The sequence below is a fragment of the Juglans regia genome, chromosome 12 (genome assembly GCF_001411555.2).
Source record: "Juglans regia cultivar Chandler chromosome 12, Walnut 2.0, whole genome shotgun sequence".
Lineage (NCBI taxonomy): Eukaryota > Viridiplantae > Streptophyta > Magnoliopsida > Fagales > Juglandaceae > Juglans > Juglans regia.
This window is the reverse complement of record NC_049912.1, coordinates 4208992-4228624: the sequence shown is the minus strand read 5'-3', so window position 1 is coordinate 4228624 and position 19633 is coordinate 4208992. Positions and strand designations below refer to the sequence as shown.

The window sequence follows — 19633 nt, the reverse complement described above, 5'->3', positions numbered from 1 at the left end:
AAAATTAAAATACACAAACAGTAAGACCCAAGGTGCAAACTCAAGTGAATACTATCATTTCCCTTCTACTTTAGTACCAATCCATATTTGAATTAATACCATTATTCATCAACAAATATTTATTTTAAGTGATTTTCTCTCTCTCTCTCTCAAATATTTCTCTCACTAACATTCCTCAAAAAGATATTTAAATGATACAAAAATAAATAGACAAATAGAAGTAAAGGCCACTTGGAAGTTCACAAATAGCTTATTAGGTCATATGGAAATTTAGAAAGCATTTTTAAGTGCCAAAATTAGGCTCTCTGTGTCTCTTGCCTTTTTCCCTAAGGGTGGCTGCTGATCAGGGTTAACCAAATTAAAACCAAACGACTTTGGGACTCATTTGCTTGAGAAAATTTTATTTCTTCAGGATTTCTATTTAATGCTATTCCCAAAGTCGCTTACGTTGACAAATATTTTCTCAATTTTATTTAACCTTAAATAGATAGTATTTTTTTTAGTTCTGTTACATATAATCACTTTTACATATTTTTTTCACACTCCACTAATGTGATTGGCCAAAATAGTTATTTTATATTAAAAAAAGTGGCGCAACCAATCAAATTAGTGAAGTGCACAAAGAGTACGAAAAGGGACTGCATATAGAATTTTTATTTTTTTATCAATAATAAAAAAAAAAGTCTTCTTGAAAGCGAGTTCGTGTACCAAATCGCGCACCGATGCTAACATGTAAGGCATCCATTTAATGAAACAGTGCGAATTAAAGACGGAAATGATTTTCTTCTTTCAAATTTTATTTATTTATTTTTTTAATAAAAAATATCATGTCAGCATCGGTACATGGTTTGGTATGCCAAACCGTTGTACCTAGCAAGGCTCTAAAAGAAATGAAGTATTTTGATCATCAATTCTGCTAGGTACAAGCAATCTCACGTACCAATTGCGTACCAATCGCTAATGTGGCTTTTCATATTTTTTTTATTAAGAAAAAAAGAACGAAAATAACATACGAATATGAATTATATATGTAGATTGAGATACAGGGAGTCCACACTTTACGACTACCACAGGTCCACCACCCTTGCAGAAACCGTAAGCCAACCTCCGCAAACCAACTCCCACGGCCCACAGGAAACAGCAACCCCAATTAAATCGCCACCGTTGAACCACTGCACCTCCCCACGTCGCCCTCTCCCTTTAATCCCTAGAATCGGTTTCTCTTCTCACCCAACATAAACGTCTCTATTTTCTGTGAGTCACTGAGTTTCGCCACCTCCCAACATCTCCTTGCACAGCCACGCATGGTTGCTTCATGGAGACATTTGTACACCTACAACCACGTGCCACCCAAAAACACACGACTGGAAACCAACAAGCACCATAGCCAGTCTGCTGCACTAGACCACCAGTGCACAGAGTGAGGATCCCGGCCAAGCCAAGCAGAAAACCACCAAAAGAAAACCTTCAACGCCGCACGTCTTCCACACCCACAGCATTCCTACACCCACAACACGGAAGCCTCTGTTTTTAACAAAAAAAAAACAGAGCATGGCCCACTCCCACGTACGCCGTCCGTGATTCTTCCATCGCCACATTAGTGGAAGCTAGCTTTACACCGGATGCTTTACCACCGCCGTCTGCTAGCACCTCCAAAAGCCAACCACCGAGAGCCACTATCTTACACAGCCACCTGCACCAAGATCTCAACAAGCCTATGTTTTTAGCAACCTTAAAGAGCAAGCGGAACCCTACATACCACCAACTTCCACCATCTCTAGTGTTGCACCACATCCACATTACCGTAAGCCACCAAAATCAACCCCCACGTCTCATAGCTTCACACCAACTCTCAGCAGCCACCACTACCAAGATACACGATTAGGCTCTCGCTCTCCACGTTAACTCTCTCTAAGTATTGGTTTTGCCCTCATAGTACTCTCTCTCTCTCTCTCTCTCGAACAGACACTGTCGCTCAATCATGCCGGAGGTTAACGGTTGAACCCACGACTCATGCCACATGCATACTCTGCTCGTAATTATCTGTAATTACCAGAAATTAAAACCATGACTCGTAAAAACAGAATTAGAAGAAAAGGACCAAAGCACCAAGGATTCGTGGCCACCGAGATTGAGAAACTCGACACATTCAGAAGATACAGAGATGAGTGGCAGTGAGAAGTTAACTATGAAGCTCCGAGCTGGACTTGGATCGACCCAACATTGAGGACTACCTCCCTTCCGGATCCTCCATCCAAAAGCCTCACGGAAAGCTTTGCCTATAGATAAAAACTAGGAGTGGAGACCACGAGTATCAACGGGAGAGGAGAAGAAATAGCAAAGAATGGAGAGGGAGAAGGAACAACAGGAGAGGAGGAGAAAATGAAGGAGAATGGAGAGAGAGGAAACGACGGAAGTGCCCCATTCAAAAATGGGTTAATTTAGCTTCTCCGATCCGTCTAAATTTGTTCCCGCCCAAATTAAAACGCACCGTTTAAATAAACGGTACACGTTGATAATTGGGTGTGCATCGGTGCACTAACTCGTTTGAAGATAGAGTTTTCCTTTGACCATTTCTATTCTAACAATTAAAATACCAAAATATCCCCTATTTTACGTTAAATAAATACTACTCACTTCATTTAAAATGAAGAGTCACTTATCTCGAGCCAAATCACACCTCCCCACAAGAAGTAAGCAAAATAAATTTAAAAAAAAAAAATATATACAGAGGATGATCAAACTTTCCCCCTTCTTTATACCCTTTTCTTCTCCAAATTAAGCTTGACAAAGTATAGTTAAGTGATGGGTAAGTAACAATGAAAGTGGTTAATTTCCCTTTGATCTTGGCTCGACGATGTTGGTGTAACCAGCCTGTCTTACAGCTTCCACTATTTCTGGATAGAGAAGCGTAATATGCAACCACCCTGCATCCTGTCTACTGAAATGGCTGAGTATTTTGCAAGACCTGATGCTCTACACAACACTTTGAAACAAGAAGTATTGAACTTTCTAGCAATCTTCTTCCAATTCAATCACACTGAAGCCTTGGGATTAGAGGAAAACATTACAGGCTGATATATATATATATATATATATATATATATATATATATGGTAGATCACTAGAGTAGAGCATCATAAAGTTGGGTTAAAGTTAGCTCGAGTGGGTCTAGAGCAACTAGGAGATTCCTAAGAGAAATGAAATATTTACTCTTAGCTTGCAAATTTCATGCACTCTCTTTGAAAAAAGTGAATTTTTCAAATCTATATGAAAAAATCATTTTTTTTAAAGTGAACTTACTTATTTTCAAAAGGAGTGCACGAAGCATCCTAAAACTATATCTAACATTATTCGATTAGATATATTCCCAAATATGAAAGAATATTGTAATCATTGGGTGTATGAATTTGCAATCTCTAGAACAACATGGAGATGATTTAGTGATATTCCTTGTTTTGTATATTTTCCGAAAGGAGGATTGCGTGCCCCTAACCTTGCAACACTTTCACTTGCATATTATAAGAGCTTGAGGTCAATGCCCGATAAGATGCACATATTCCTTTCATCTCTTCATTATTTGAAGATGCAAGATTTTCCAAAAGTTTAGTCATTTTCAAACTAGGCAGGATGGGGTTTTCAAATACTTCCCGCTCTAGAATTATTGAAAATCGGTGGCGAATCAAAAAATGTGGAGTCCTTTCCTGGGGAGTTGTTGCTGCCCACCACTCTAACCAATCTTGACATTTATTCATTTCAAAATTTGAAATCTTTGGACATGGAGGGGCTCCAAGTTCCAACACCTCACCTACCTTGTAAAATTATTAATATATGACTGTCCAAAGCTCAAGTACATGCAAGAAGAAGGCTTCCCCGCCTCCCTCGGTATTTTAGCGATAAGAGAGTGTCCTGTGTTGGTGAAAGAGTTGAAAGGAAAACAAGAAAAAGAAGGGCTCAAGGTGGCTCATGCCCCTAGCATAATTATTGATTATGGATAAATTCAAGGAGATGCGAGGTCGGATGAGAGTGCCCCAACCTCAACGTTTTAAGTTATCCATATGACATAATTTGATTTGTAAGATTCATATAAGATTACTTTTATTTTTCAAAAACAAAAGCATAGGACTTTTCTTCTTGGAAAAATTGTGACACATTACTTTCATTCGATTTAACTATAATAGCATGCACATGGAACCAATGTTTTCAATTTTGTACCGTACTGGCCGGTACAGTCGATATTTTCCGTACCAGCCATTGGGCAGGTACATGTACCATATATGTTTCGTACTGGCCTCAATTTCAGCTTGTACCGACCTATATTTCAGCCTTCAATTTTTTTTTTTTCATTTTTTCAAACTACAAACTTATTTTTTGACCCTCAATTCAGACTAGACTATTTATAATTTATATATATGTATTTATATATAATTTATTCATATATAGACTATTATTTTGAAATATAATTTATTTATATAATTTATTCATATATCGATTATCTCGAAATAGTATACAAAACGGTACCTGTACCAATACCGAAATATTTCATTTCAGTGTCTTGATCGGTATGGCTTCCGGTAAGGTATTCAAAATATTGCATGGAACACTTAGGTGTGCCCAGTTTGCTACTGATATGTTCATGGAGAAAATCTTATTATCTGCATTTAGATTTGATCTGAACTCTGAAGTGCATCATCTTCTCCTGAAAGCTGCTATGTGGGAAAAGGTAAGCAATTGTTGCAGAGAATTTTCTTGTGGCAAGTGTCTGATCCATCCATGATAAAAGTGATTGATGATTTATCCTAATATTGAGTGCACTGTATTGTTCTTGTTTGATTTTACGAAGCTTGGACATACTCATGCTGATCTCAAAAGGCCAAAAATTCAAATTTTGAAATGGACTCTGTCGACCAATATTGGGACAATCAACCTTAAAATGTTTATGGGAGTAGTTTCAGAAATCTAGGGGGGTGTTGTGGAGGTGGTTGGGTGATTTATTAGAGATGCTGAGAGAAATTTTGTAACATGTTTTTTCTACACATTGTGGTGAAGGTAAGAGCTATTGATATATTTCTGCAGTTGATTCCATTTTCAAAAGTCACCAACCCAAGCTCAACTCAAAACCTTGTAGCTTGACTAATGTCATATACAAAATTATCACAAAAATCATAGAAAATCATCAAAAGACCACACTTCCCTGCATCATTTCTCCATTGAAAACAACATTTGTTACGGGTCACAACATCAAGGAGAATTCCATAATTGCCCAAGAGTTATTCCATCACCTAAAAAAGAAATCGGGGACAAATGGTCAAATGACGACTAGGCTAGATATGGAAAATGCATTTGACTACATAAAATGAGACTTTTTATTTGTAGTGATGAAAGTGTTAGGATATAACAAGGATTGGATCAATTTGATCAAAGAATGTCTCATGACAACCTCTTTCTCAATCCTTATTAATTGCTCACCTATAGGATTTTTCAAAGCACAAAGAGGACTCACACAAGGTGATCCATTATCACCTTTCGTATTTATTCTACGCATAGAGGTGTTGTCAAGACTAATTGCTAGAGCGGAAGTACAAGGAAAATTTGCAAGTATACGATTAAGTTGAAATGGTTCGCCAATATCTCACTTATTGTTTGCGGATGATTTAATTATCATTGGGAAAGCCAATGAGAGAAATGCACAAACTATCATCGACAATTTTGAGAAATATCAAGCTTGGTCAGGTCAAAGAGTCAACCAAGAAAAATCCTCAATCTTCATCCCAAGGAATACCAACACCGCCATAAGAGCTAAGATCTCTATGAAAATGCCATACAAGCTGTCAACATCAAGGATGAAGTATTTGGGAATTCTACCCATATTTGGCAGATAAAAAAAGATAGCTACAAAGAAGTGTTGGAAAATATTAACAGGAAACTAGAAGGTTGGAAATCAAAATTGCTTCCACAAGCAAGAAGAACAATGCTAATCACAACAATGGCAAGCACAATTCCTTCATATCAAATGTCAACTCACCTTTTGCCCGTGTTAGTATGCAAATCTTTGAATACATATTTCAAAAACTTCTAGTGGGGAACGACAAAAGAGCAAAAGCACAATCTGACTCTCAAATCTTGGAAATCAATTTGCCAACCAAAAAATGAAGGAGGGAAGGGTTTGAGACTAATGGTAAACATGAATTTAGCTTTCTTCGCTAAAACATGATGAAAAATGAGACAAACAAATTCAAGATTGTGGCACTCACTTCTGTTTGCAAAGTATCTAAACACATCATCTTTATGGAGAATAAAGCAAAAAGCAACCGATTTATGTCTATGGAAAGGTATTTTGAAGATAAGAGAGTTATTGGTAAAAGGTAAATGCTATCAAATTTTTAATGGATAATCAGTCAATGTGTGGTCAAATCCTTGGATCCCAACTATAGAAAACTTCAAACCAAAACCTCTTGACCAAAACAATGAAACCCAATCTTCTCTGTATGTATTTGATCTGATTATTCCAAATACCCATATATGAAACACCTAGAAAATGCTAACTCTTTTTGAGCAAGATAGCATTAGTGAAATCCAAAAAATTCCACTACCCCTCAATAATCAAAGATTGGATTGCCTCATATGGACCAATAGCCATAATGGATTTCTTTTTTTTTTGTTAAAACAGCTTACCATGTTGCACCAAAAAATTCTAATATCCCGTTGCCAATCTTCCCATACCCAATTTTGAAAAAACTCCAAAAGTTGAAAATTCATGATCACCATAAATTACTCATTTGGAAAATTATACGGAACATCCTCCCAACTAGAGTGAGATTGAAAACAATTATCACAAATCTGCCTTCAACTTGATTCCCTCTATGCAAGGAACAAGAAGAAACCATGTTCCATCTCTTCATTGAATACCTAATTACCCGAATTCTATGGAGTCAAAGCAATTGGCCTCTAAATCTCACATTGATGCCAATCAAGTCAATGTAGGAGAATGGATTTTGATTATTATTAATCCATAGTCTAGACTGGGATTAAATTCTTAAGAGGAATACCCATTCCAGATTTTTGCAGTTCTAATGTAATATTTTATATGGAGAACGCGGAATGACCTAGTCCACAATCAATTCACTTTCTCCATCAGGAAGGTAAAGGAACAATTGGATTTTCTCTACCAAAAAAACCTACAGGCATGGAAACAAAAATTGAAATCTCGGTTAATGTTGACATGGCAACCCCCTTTAAGGAATCAAAGTAGCATTTATTTTGATGCAGTAGGGAGAGATTCTTTTTCTATGTCTTCGGCATTAAGTCGCAACTTGGAAATTTGGACATAAAAAAATCAGTCCACTAATCAAGCTTTCACAGAAGCCATCTTTAGCCCTACTTGCAGTGAAGATGACAAAACAATTGCAAAAGGGACGCATTATCCTAGAAGGAGATGCCTAACTAGTAATTTCTACCATAGTTGGTGAAGCACCAATATGGCAGATCACACCTATTATTGAAGACATTGGTCAACTACTACAAAAGCAGAATGATTGGAGCTTTAAAAAAAATTCATCGATTTTAAAATCAATGCGCGCACTCAGTGGCACATAGGCATCAACCAACTTAGTTTTTGGTTGTATATCCTTAGATAATCTACCTACTTACATCTTGCATATTGATAGTGGCAAGAACCCTCCCTCTTTATGTTTGTAATAGTTTATATCTATGATAAGTATGCTTGATTAGAAAAAAATAAATAAATCTAAATAATGAACCAATACTTTGAATCTGTCTAGAAATCCAATGTCAATGTATCACAGACTCAATGCAGGCACCTTACAGTCCTCTACCTCACTTATTCTCTTTGGAAAACAGAATAAAAAGCAGTCATGGACGCAAAATACATCTTGCGCATGCCTCGATTATAGTAATAACTTTTTAAAAACCTAGACGACAGACTGCAAACCAAAAAGAAAAATTGTCAATCCATCCACCAAACTGTAATATCAAAGAGAGATGAGAATCGGCGACTTGACTTTCATGCGAGCGAGATAATCGACGACTGAGGTGTCTTTCTCCATCTTTGGCTGGAGATTTGGTAAGTGTTCACCACCGGAGACATCACCATCTTCTCCTTCCTCTGTCTCTCTCTCTCTCTCTGTGCGACTGAAGAATTCTCCGTAAATAGACGGGTACAAAACTAGCAGTTATTAGAAATTAACTGTACAATAGTTGTAAGTATACAGTAAAATTAAATTAGAATACCACGCATTTGATTATCTTTTAATTACTTGAAATTGTTGAATGTGAGCAGATATTCGAGCCGTATTACATGTTTAAATTTTGATAAATATCAGGATTAGTGAACAGTTTTATCGAATTAAAATTAAATTTTAAATAGATAAATCTCATATAAATTCGAAATAATTTTTTTATATTTTTTTAAATGAGATTTACTTTTTTTACAATGACTTGTCCATTTTAACCTTGTACAAAAATTAAACGACCCAAATGTAGGGAAGGCTAGATGGGATGACCCTATCTTGTTCACTCTATAAGAGGAATCACTTGACATGCCCTTTTAGGTCATTTCACCGTAAGGGTGGCCAACTCTAGTCATCTTTTGGGTTGATGGGTAACCTTAGATCAAGGCCTTTAGTGTTTTTTTTTTTTTTCCTATTTTATTAATTTTGATATTTTAGTTTTTACTTGTTAATTATGCCATACGAGTTAAGATGCCACGTGGGAAGATCAAAGTTGTTTTTTTATTAGGATTAAAAAAAGAGAGACATAATTGATAATTGAAAATAACAACCTTAACAATTATTTTACTACTCTATATAAAACAGAGAGTAATTTTATAATATTAAAATTTATTTTTAATAGAATGTCATGATTTTATTACTTGTTTGAAAATGAGTTGTAAATTAATTATAAATAAATTGTCGGTGTATCATTACATCAAATTCAAATAATAAAATAATAAAATTAGAAACTCAATAATAAAATTAGAAAATGAGGACTCCTTTTATATTTTGACAGTTTTTTGAAAAAGGTAATAACTTCAATTTTATTATTAGTATACACTCACTTGTGATGAAAGGATATATTTACAATTATAAAATATAAGTACTCAAAATAAAAATAAAAAATTGAAATGGCCAAGAAGGTAATTGAGAATTGAAAAATAAAAATTTTATGTGCAGTTATTTTTATGTATTTTTTATACACTTCACTAATATGATTGACTGTATCATTTTTTTTAATATATAATAACTGATTTAACCAATTACAACAGTAAAATATGTCCCAAAAAAAAAAAAAAAACAGAAGACTATAGAACACATTGAGAAATTGTGGAGTAGGTAGCCGAATTTCTTTCTAACCAAACTTAGCCAATCATGAAACGAAAGATGGGCTCAGCTAAGAAGGCCAACAAGGTAATTTACCAGATCGAATTTCAGTTGAAAATCTTCGCCTTTATTAAATGCAGACACGTTACAGCGGCAGTGCCCTTACACCTTTGCATTGTTGGTGAGTTGTTCTCTCTTTCAAGCACAGTAAGATAAATTTCTGTAGACTCCTTGTTTTCAATTGTATCTGCCCAAAACATTTGAATGCTTTATACGATGTATTTTTTTGCACTGTTTTATATGATATGCCTACTAAAGGATAACTAGTGCTTGCACAAATGAAAAACTGGACCATTTGATTGCTAGTTTGTTGGAACGAAAGGCGTGTTTTTGACTGCAAATTGATGGGTTTTGTATGAAATGGATATTCTGAGCAATTTCTGGTGATATTTTGATGCTGAGAAACTTATGGGCTTCTATGGTGGTGGAAAGGTTTTCCTAATGTTCATAATAAGTTGGACTTTGATGGGTTTACAAAATTTTGTAAACCTTGAGTTCTTCGGTTATAATTCAGTGACCAGTATGTATTACGACAAGAAAAATGGAAGTTTTTCTTTTTTGATTTATATGGTTTTTAGGATCCCACTCTTTGAAATTTGGCTGTCATACGAGCGGGAATTATTCAGTTCAAAAAGTTGATTCTTTAGTAATAATAAAGCTTGTTGCAATCGTATTCAAATTTCAAATAATTAGACAACACATCATTGTAAGTTATGTTTGGCAGTTGTCCAATTATAGAGCTTGTGCATATTAAAATCACAAATCATCACGTTATCTACCACCGGCACAGATTGTTTTCTATCGTGATTTCACTTTCCATGGAGAAAAGGGCCTAAAAACATTGATATATGTCATGTTTCAGCAAAGCAATCCAGAAGAGTCCGTCTTCTTAATAAAGTTGCATTAGATGGTGGTTACTTGGGCATGACATCTGATCACTAATTTGCTAGCAGGTCCACCTTTCTGTGGGGACTTCAGTTGACAATGGAAAACCAAGACAGAGATGAGATTCATAGTTGTGTGATCAAGCTGGTACTTTGCTTTCCTTTCCCTTCAGTTTCTTTCACTTACAGTTGTCTTTTATCAGGCATTCAGATGTAGAGGAATGCTGATTATGTTGACCTTGATGCAGAGAGTAAATCCTCAAAAGCGAAGGGAGAAGGTTTACATCGGCTGTGGAGCTGGGTTTGGAGGAGACAGGCCATTGGCAGCTCTCAAGTTGCTTCAGAGAGTCAAAGAGCTAAACTATCTTGTACTGGAATGCCTAGCTGAACGGACACTTGCTGATCGATATCAAGTTATGGTTTCTGGTGGTGATGGTTATGATTCACGAAGTATGTCTCCTTTTTTTCAATAGTAATTTTAAGGTTTTCTAGCACTGTGATATTTATGTGAGTTACTGCCATCAAAACGGGAAGGGAACATACAATTAATTAGAAGCACCCAAATATAGTTACCTTTTCTTCTGGTGATAACGAAAACTCAATGGTTCATTAGCAAATTTTTTGGCTTTATGATGTTTAAATGTCTGGTTTATGTCCCCACTGCGTTGCATAAGTTTGGACTAAAGGTTTCTATTTACAGCCAAGTATAGCTATTGAGAAGCCATTAAACCTATTTACTACTTGTCTAGACTTCTTGAGAAAGCAAGTTGCTAAAAAGTTCTTTCTTCTATATATTCATAAAACTATGGCTCCTTCATGTGTTTTCCTTAATTTGTATATCCACTCTTAATTGAAAAATGAAAAGAGTGACATCTTAAACAGCTGTCCCAGAAATTTTCTTACTTATTTTTGGAAACATATTAATTTTTATTTATTTATTTATTTAGTTTTATGTTTTGCTTTTGTTACATTGATCACTTCAATACAGTTTTGTGATATATGGTTTCCACACATTTTCGTTCGTTAGAACTTTTCAATGACTTTCATTACTTATGAAAAAATGTACTTTTCAATAATTTGACAGTTTCTGATTGGATGTTTTTGCTGCTACCTCTGGCTATGGAGAGACGAATATGCATAATTACAAACATGGGTGCAAGTAAGAGGCTACTATTACAATCACTATGCAAGTTACATATCACTCCTTTATTGTTTGGACAGAGTATCTATTTGATCTGACTTTTTGTCCTTTGAATCTTACCTGTCTTTTTCCTGGAAAGTGGATCCTTGTGGTGCCCAGGAAAAAGTTTTAGAAATAGCTGGCAGCCTGGGGCTTCGTGTCTCTGTCGCCGTGGCTCATGAAGTTATTGACACAAAATCTGGCATTCTTGGTCACATAAGAGGTTTGTAAAAGAATGAAATAAATATTTAAAATCAACATCAAGCAATCTTCATATCAATTGGGATCAATTATGCAATAAAATTGAGTATCATGTAGATTTTTTTATTGTTTTTTCCCCTTTATGTTTTGATGCAGAGATTTATAACTTACGGTAGAATTATTTTCCTTGTTTATCCATTCAGGTTCAGAGAAATCGTATTTAAGTGAAGGTGTAAGAATCTTATCTTGTGTGTACCCTTATTTAAATTTGATGTTTATCTGCAATTTTTTAGAATTATTTTTTGTTTCAAAGTTTTGTTTCCATTAGATGCTAGCCACTTAATCCAAGGGACCCTTTGATTGAAATGTAATGCTTGCGTACTTGTCAAATTACATGAAGGATGTAAACTATTTTTCATGAACTATCTATCAAATTCTTAGAACGAAAAACTTGATGCATGGCAGTTTATTCCCTTTCCTTTTATTCTCCTGGCCTTTTTTTGTAATGCTACCTGTAAAGTTGAATTTGATATTTTTTTCATAATCTATGAAGGGTGTTAGCACGTATCTGGGAGCAGCTCCAATTGTTGAATGTCTGGAAAAGTACCGGGCAGATGTGATTATTACGTCCAGGGTTGCAGATGCTGCCTTATTCTTAGCGCCAATGGTATGCAATTTGATTCCTTCCTATCATTTCTGTTCTTCTTCTATGCCTTCTTTTTCAAGGAATTAGTAGCATGTTGATATATGTAATGAAACGTATTTTAGTCGTACTATATTTATTGCTAGAGTATATAGCAATTTTAATTTGATATGTCAATAAGACTATACAACACTCTGGATAAATTGAGTCCTCTCATTATGTTGACTTTTCTGTTTTATGATATACACTTGGATGGTAAGTTGAATGATCAAGCTGGTATATGTTAGGTTTATGAACTAGGTTGGAATTGGGACGACTTAAAGCAGCTAGCACAGGGGTCTCTAGCTGGCCACCTTCTAGAGTGTGGTTGTCAACTCACAGGAGGATATTTTATGCACCCAGGTGACCTTCTCTTTTAGCTTGATGATAAAGGTATAAATGAAGTTCTTATATGAATTTTATTTGATTGCCATAATGTTTTTCATTGTTTCTATTTCAGGAGACAAGTATAGAGATATATCTTTCCCCCAACTACTAGACTTGTCACTTCCTTATGCTGAAATCAGTTATGATGGAAACGTATGTGTAGCAAAGGCAGAAGGCAGCGGTGGGGTATTAAATGCCAATACTTGCGCCGAACAACTTCTTTATGAGGTTGGCAATCCAAGTGCATATATCACACCTGATGTAGTAAGTTAGACCTTTGTTTACAACCAGTTTTCATAATTGCAGATATGAATCAGAAAAAAAATGAAAAGAAAGTTGAAGTTTTGTCCTTGAACACAGATAATTGATCTTCAGGATGTTACATTCCACCCATTATCAAGCTCTAAGGTTCTCTGCACTGGAGCAAAACCATCTGCTGTGTTAGTGCCTGATAAACTCCTGCAGTTGGTTCCAAAGGTAGCTGTTGTATGCATTATTTCCTTTTGATTATATAAATGGTAAATATTTATATAATCGTAAAAGTAAAACAAGAAATCTATGGTCTGTATTCGAAATTATCTGATGCTTAAGTGCAGACATCTTCTTGAAATAATACTGCATATTAGAGATGCCTACTCCCTTTGTCCTTAGGATGTTACTATTTCCTCTTGAGTTTCTAACCTTTTCTAATTTCAGGACTGTGGATGGAAAGGATGGGGAGAGATATCCTATGGAGGATTTGAGTGTATTAAACGTGCTAAAGCTGCTGAATTTCTGGTAGATAAGCTTACTACCTTTGTGTGTGCCTCTGTTTTGAAGTGTGAATTAAATTGAATCTGATCTATCAGAGTGACACTCACTTTATTGACTCTGCTGAATTTCTGTGGGAATGTTCCTTTCAAATTGTATTAGGTGAGATCATGGATGGAAGAAGTATTTCCTGGGGTTAACCATCGTATACTTTCTTATATAATTGGACTTGATAGCGTGAAGGCAACAAGCATTGATGACAGTGCTTCATGGGGGAAAGTTAGTGAAGATATTAGGTTACGTATGGATGGCTTGTTTGAGTTGAGGGAACATGCAATCCAATTTGCTAGGGAGTTCACTGCTTTATATACAAATGGACCAGCTGGTGGTGGTGGCATCAGGTCAGTTTCTTATCAGCTTGAACATCCATTTTCGTTTCTAGGACCTGTTGATTAAGAATAATTTAATTATGATAATGATTGATTTGTTAATTGACATGATTATTCTTCATTTTTACTGAATGCAGCACTGGACACAAGAAAGAGATTGTTCTTGAGAAGCAATTGGTACTCTCTCTCTCTCTCCCCAACTATATCAGTTTTTTATTGTTGTCTGCAGTCAAGATCATGATGCTCCTAGGATCAGGGATTGTCGAACCAAAGCTTGTGATACTCTTCACCAAGCAAATTAAATTGTCAAATATATTGGGTAATGGGTCAAAGATATTCTTCATATTTTCTGATGTCAGGAAAGTAGTGATAAAATGTTTGGTCTTTCAGGTTGATCGTGAACACATTCTATGGCGAAGTGGAGTAAAACAGACCCTAGTAATAAAATCTCATGACCAAGGAATTTGCTCCAAAGATCTTGCAAAAACCAATGTTTTGCATGAATATTTGTTGCCACCAATGGATCATGCAGACACCGACGACTTTTGCTCGGATGTATCATCTCCCAAAATCATCCTCTCCCCTGCTCCATCTGGCCAGAAGATTCCACTCTATGATGTAGCACATAGCAGGGCTGGTGATAAAGGAAATGACGTGAATTTTTCCATCATCCCACATTTCGCTCCAGATATTGAGAAGTTGAAGTTGATCATAACACCCCAATGGTTAAAGGAAGTAGTCTCAACCCTTCTAAGTACCTCTCCATTTCCCAATACAGATGCCAAAGATACGAACAAATGGATCGATGAACATGTCAACGTGGAAATATATGATGTTAAGGGAATTCAATCCTTGAACGTTGTGGTCCGAAACATTTTAGATGGCGGTGTCAACTGCTCTCGGAGAATTGACCGACATGGAAAGACCATCTCTGATCTCATACTGTGCCAGCGGGTTGTGTTGCCTCCCTAATTGGCTGGTTAGCATGGTTTACTCTCATGGGGTGCATGACTTTCCATGTTACCTTCATTCCTCTCTATTTTCAGCATATAATATTACATTGTTAAACCTTGTCATTAAATTAAATGTAGTGAAACTTTGGAGTTACTGTTTGAATGTGTAAATACATTGGCTCGGTTATTTCTGGTTATTTATACTATGTAAAAGTGCAAATAAAGATGGAACATTCACAGAAGCTGCTCTCTTATCATAGTTTTATCCCTCTTTCTTGGATCAAATGCAACTACTTCAAGCATCCTCACGACCGGACATTCCTTCTTTCTTTCATGCTAATCGCTCTTAACTTTTTAATTTAGCTATAAATGGATTACACAAAATCAATCCCACAAACTGACGTTGCTTCATGTAGTTCATCAGATTGTAAAGTTACTTTTATTGTAAAGTAGATTTAACGGATCACATGAAACTATATTAGTTTGTGAGATTGCTTTTGTATAATCTTTTTGTAGTTATAGCATTCGATATTGCTCAAAGAAATTATATTTAACCGAATAATTATCGAGCAGTTGCGAGTATGGGCATGTAATACTCTCAATTACTTTGTATAAATAATTTTTAATGACATAATATTTAGAGCTAGTTTACATACAGTCTCCAAATGGGGACTGCTTATGCAAGCCCATACAGTTATATTTAAAAAAAAAAAAAAAGTACAATAATATCATTTTTAAAATGATATTTTTTCCCCTTTTACCTCTCTATTCATTAACGAGATTGCACACGCAGTCCCCCATTCAGGACTGTAAATAGAATTTCTCTAATATTTAATAAGAGATTAAGAGATGAGATTACCAAACCATTCATTTTCTGGGAATAATTGTCTATGTTTAGCTAAACTTAACCACCAAGACACCGAATAGCAAAAACAGTTGGCTATTAACTTTTCATCCCAAGATTTTTATCATTATTGAAAAGGTCAGAGCACCAAACCTTCTTTCACTCCAACTCATTCGGATTGTCCATAATTAGAGAGCATTAATTGCCATCTTTTCCTCGTAATATTGGGATCTCCAATCACTTATCCACCATTCACAAACACCATAACAATCTGATATAAACAAAGTGTTGTTTAAACAAATCAATGACTTTGTTCACTTTGTCTGAGGTATTTACTTGGGTTTCTTTCTTCTGAAGTTTCCCTTTCATCCTCAGACAACCTGAACTAATATAGCAAAAGAGCTTTCCCAAGGTTGAGTTCTTGCCTGAAAGGGAAAAGCATAAACAGAAAACAAAACCCAAAAAAAAAAGAACAAAAAAATGGCATTCACAGGAACTCTGGATAAATGCAAGGCTTGTGAAAAGACTGTCTATGTGGTTGATCTGATTTCTCTTGAAGGATTACCATACCATAAATCCTGCTTCAAATGCAGCCACTGCAAAGGATTTCTTTCGGTATGATATCTTGGATCCTTTCCCCTACCCTCTGTTTCATTAACCCTCAATCTTTCAATGTTATCCTTTTTAAAGTTCTTGTCTGAGTTCGAGAGTCTCAGTGGAGAAAGATATACACATAAAGTGAGCCCTATATAACATTTATTGCTTTTCGGGGCGGGATAAATATTGTAAGATCGACTTCATGTATTTCTTCTCACACACTTGTGGCTCTCAAGTTCGAACTTAAGAGTATCTTAATCCGTCTTTTCTTTCCTAGAGCATTCTTTTCCCTGCTTATCTTCCATTGTCAGTTTCTTTTATCTTTCTTTTGATACATGTTGTTTGTATTTTTGGGGAAACATTGTTACTAAGTTCTGACTTTTGTGATTAATTCCAATGTAATTAACAAGGTGAAACTTGGTGTATGTTCTTTGTACACACATGCATGTCATGATTGTTCTTGTAATTCTAAAGATCCTATAAACAGATGAGCAGCTACTCTTCCATGGATGGCGTCCTGTACTGCAAGCCTCATTTTGAGCAACTTTACAAGGAATCAGGCAATTTCAGCAAGAATTTTCAAACATGTGAGATTTTTCTTCCCATACCTTTTATGTTTTGATATATTTTTTTACAAAATTTATAGGCGACATTTCGCCTTGCTAATTCAATGTTTCCTAACAACATTATGTATATACTATGCTTCAACTGCAGCAAAATCTTCTGAGAGGCAAGGCGAACAGCTGGTACGTTAATAATTCGTTTTGATAAATGCTACATCTACAAAGAGATATTCTAAAACATTATTTTATAGACTCATTTGGATAGTGAGATGAGATAAAATTCTAAAAAATTATTTTCTGGGCTCGTCTTAATATTATTATTGTTTTGAGATTTGAAAAAGTTGAATTGTTTATTATATTTTGTGTAAGAATTTAGAAAAGTTGTAATGATGAAATGAAATGAAGTGATATAGTTTCTGTATCCAAACGAACCCTATAAATTTATGCAGATTGACGTCGTCTGTTAAATTGTAAAACAGATTTTGTTGCATATTATATCAAACCGTATTAATTTATAAAGTTTATGTTACCTTTTTTATGTTAAAACTTATCAGTTTCTAAGATTTATCGGTTATTATTATTTTTATTTTATGACAATAACATGAGAAATTTGATCTTTTACAGACTAGGGCTCCAAGCAAGCTCTCTTCCTTGTTCTGTGGAACACAAGACAAATGTGCAACTTGCTCGAAAACGGTGTATCCTCTAGAAAAGGTTGGTTATAATTACTTAAAATGTTGTTGCTTGATCAGCATGTGTTGTGTATTTTTAATCTCAATTTCTTTTACTTTTTTTTTTTTGGCTCTACATTGTAAGATTTTCATCTAAATCACATATCCATAAAAGAAATTTTAAAAAATTACAATATTCATTGAATTAGTGTTTAAGTTTTATTTCAAGAGTTTAAGCTGATAAAAAAATGAAAATAAAATATTATATTAAATAAGTGATTGTTCTAAAAATTTAAGTTTAATAATGATATATAACTTTATTTATTTGAATTAAACTTTGACCATTACAACTGATCAAAAGGCAAATGAAATTAAATCTCTTGTAAATAAATCATAACTTGAAGGTAAGTTCTCTCCTTTTTATTTTATTTTTATGTCTCCACCTACATGTTTGCATTCTTACATGCACATGATCATCTTGCTTGTTAATGCAAACAAAGATGGGAAACACTTAAGGCCTCCTGTTTGAATAGTGAGATGAGATGAAATAGTTTTATATGAAAGTTAAAAGTTGAATAAAATATTGTTAAAATATTATTTTTTAATATTATTATTGTTTTAGAATTTGAAAATTTTGAATTATTTATTATATTTTATATGAAAATTTAAAAAAATTATAATGATAAGATGAGATGAGATAAAACCGTTTCTATATCCTAAAGAATGAGCCATTTTTCAATAAATATTGAATTATTTGCTTTAAAACTCGCTTAGCAACTAGGTGCAATTTGAACATAGCCAAATATTCTAAATCCGTTCGAGAAAATTATATTCATAAAGATAATATCTATTTTTTTTATAAATCAAATTATATCATATAAATAGTACGTGGAGGTTGTATTCTTCGTATATTAGCGGCCTTCAAGTAGGAGGCTTCTTCAAAGTCGAGATGGTTGGTCTCCTTGAACAAATTATTAACCCTTTAATTATTGTTATTGATTCTTTTTGGCTTTACCCATTAGGTGACACTGGAAGGAGAATGCTACCACAAGACATGCTTTAGGTGTGCTCATGGAGGGTGTCCTTTGACACATTCTTCATATGCTGCTCTTGATGGAGTCCTCTACTGCAAGCACCATTTCTCTCGGCTCTTCATGGAGAAAGGAAACTATCACCACGTTTTGCAGGCAACTACACAGAAGAAGAATGATCAGCTGACTCCGACGCCGTCGCCTGAAGCAGCGGACCTAGAGCCAAAGCCGGAAGAACCCGAGGACAATAGTACTACTACACAAGAGCAATCTTAGAAGACACTTCGAATTATATTATTATGGTTACAACATGGGTGCATGTATACCCTTTTTGCATGAATTCTTGAAACAATTATATGCCAACTTAAACTTGTTCGCAGAATATAATTTCGAGATTTAAAGCTGATTTCAAAAGTTATAAAAAAAGGAGTGGAGCAATGTGTTCATTCTTGTTTCAAGTTAGTTCTTTTGTTGGGAAATTATCATGATCAAAGTGTTGGCAAATTGATCTTTTTATCTCCTTATTGATCTTCTTAATTTGTTTCTATGACGTTAGTGATGAAAAAAAGCCTCACAAACTTTGTATAAATGAATAGAGGGACCAACGGCTATTAATTATAAATATTAATTGCTCTTTATTTAATAATATTAAAATTGAGTAAAATTAGTAATTTAAGTGGATATATAATTATTTTTATTTTATTAGTTTAACTTTTTATTTTTTTTGGGGGTATTGGAATATATTTGTAAAGATACATATTAGCTATGTTTTTTTTAAGAGTAATGTTACGTATGAGTTCGTAAGCACTGCACAATTACTTAAAATAGTAGAGTTTATTATTAAAAAATTACTTTTTTTTATGTGGATTCTGTTTTTACTCATTTTTAAAAAAAAGATTACACGGCGTTTACGTATTTCACGATTGCAAATATAATTTTTTTTATTTAATACTAACACAACATAAAAAAAAAATACTAACACGCATACCATATAATGCCTCCATAATTTAGGTGCTTTTGGCTAGTGAGTTGAGATAATATAAGTTAAGATGAAAATTAAAAATTAAATAAAATATTGTTAGAATATTATTTTTTAATATTAT

The 19633-nt window shown here is 34.5% G+C and overlaps 2 protein-coding genes across 6 annotated transcripts; both read left to right on the top strand.

The window, feature by feature from the left end:
• Positions 1–9434: 9434 nt before the first annotated feature.
• Positions 9435–15063, top strand: LOC109012109. Of its 5 annotated transcripts, none has more exons than XM_018993606.2 (14): positions 9435–9519; positions 10352–10430; positions 10531–10732; positions 11367–11441; positions 11563–11685; positions 11867–11895; positions 12217–12330; positions 12594–12708; positions 12806–12996; positions 13108–13209; positions 13429–13509; positions 13645–13883; positions 14009–14048; positions 14262–15063. In XM_018993606.2, exons 1-14 carry the CDS (start codon positions 9473–9475, stop codon positions 14841–14843), a joined length of 2019 nt encoding a protein of 672 aa, XP_018849151.1. In that variant the 5' UTR covers positions 9435–9472; the 3' UTR covers positions 14844–15063. The 5 variants fall into 5 exon arrangements, with proteins under 5 accessions (XP_018849151.1, XP_018849150.1, XP_035539771.1 ...); XM_018993605.2 differs by having other exon boundaries at positions 13093–13209; XM_035683878.1 differs by having other exon boundaries at positions 9503–9519; positions 10261–10430; positions 13093–13209.
• Positions 15064–15897: 834 nt separating this feature from the next.
• On the top strand, positions 15898–18985 carry LOC109012108 (LIM domain-containing protein PLIM2b). Its single transcript, XM_018993604.2, has 5 exons — positions 15898–16283; positions 16753–16852; positions 16980–17011; positions 17453–17542; positions 18522–18985. The coding sequence occupies exons 1-5, from the start codon at positions 16149–16151 to the stop codon at positions 18804–18806; spliced, it is 642 nt and encodes a 213-aa protein (XP_018849149.1). The 5' UTR covers positions 15898–16148; the 3' UTR covers positions 18807–18985.
• Positions 18986–19633: the final 648 nt, after the last annotated feature.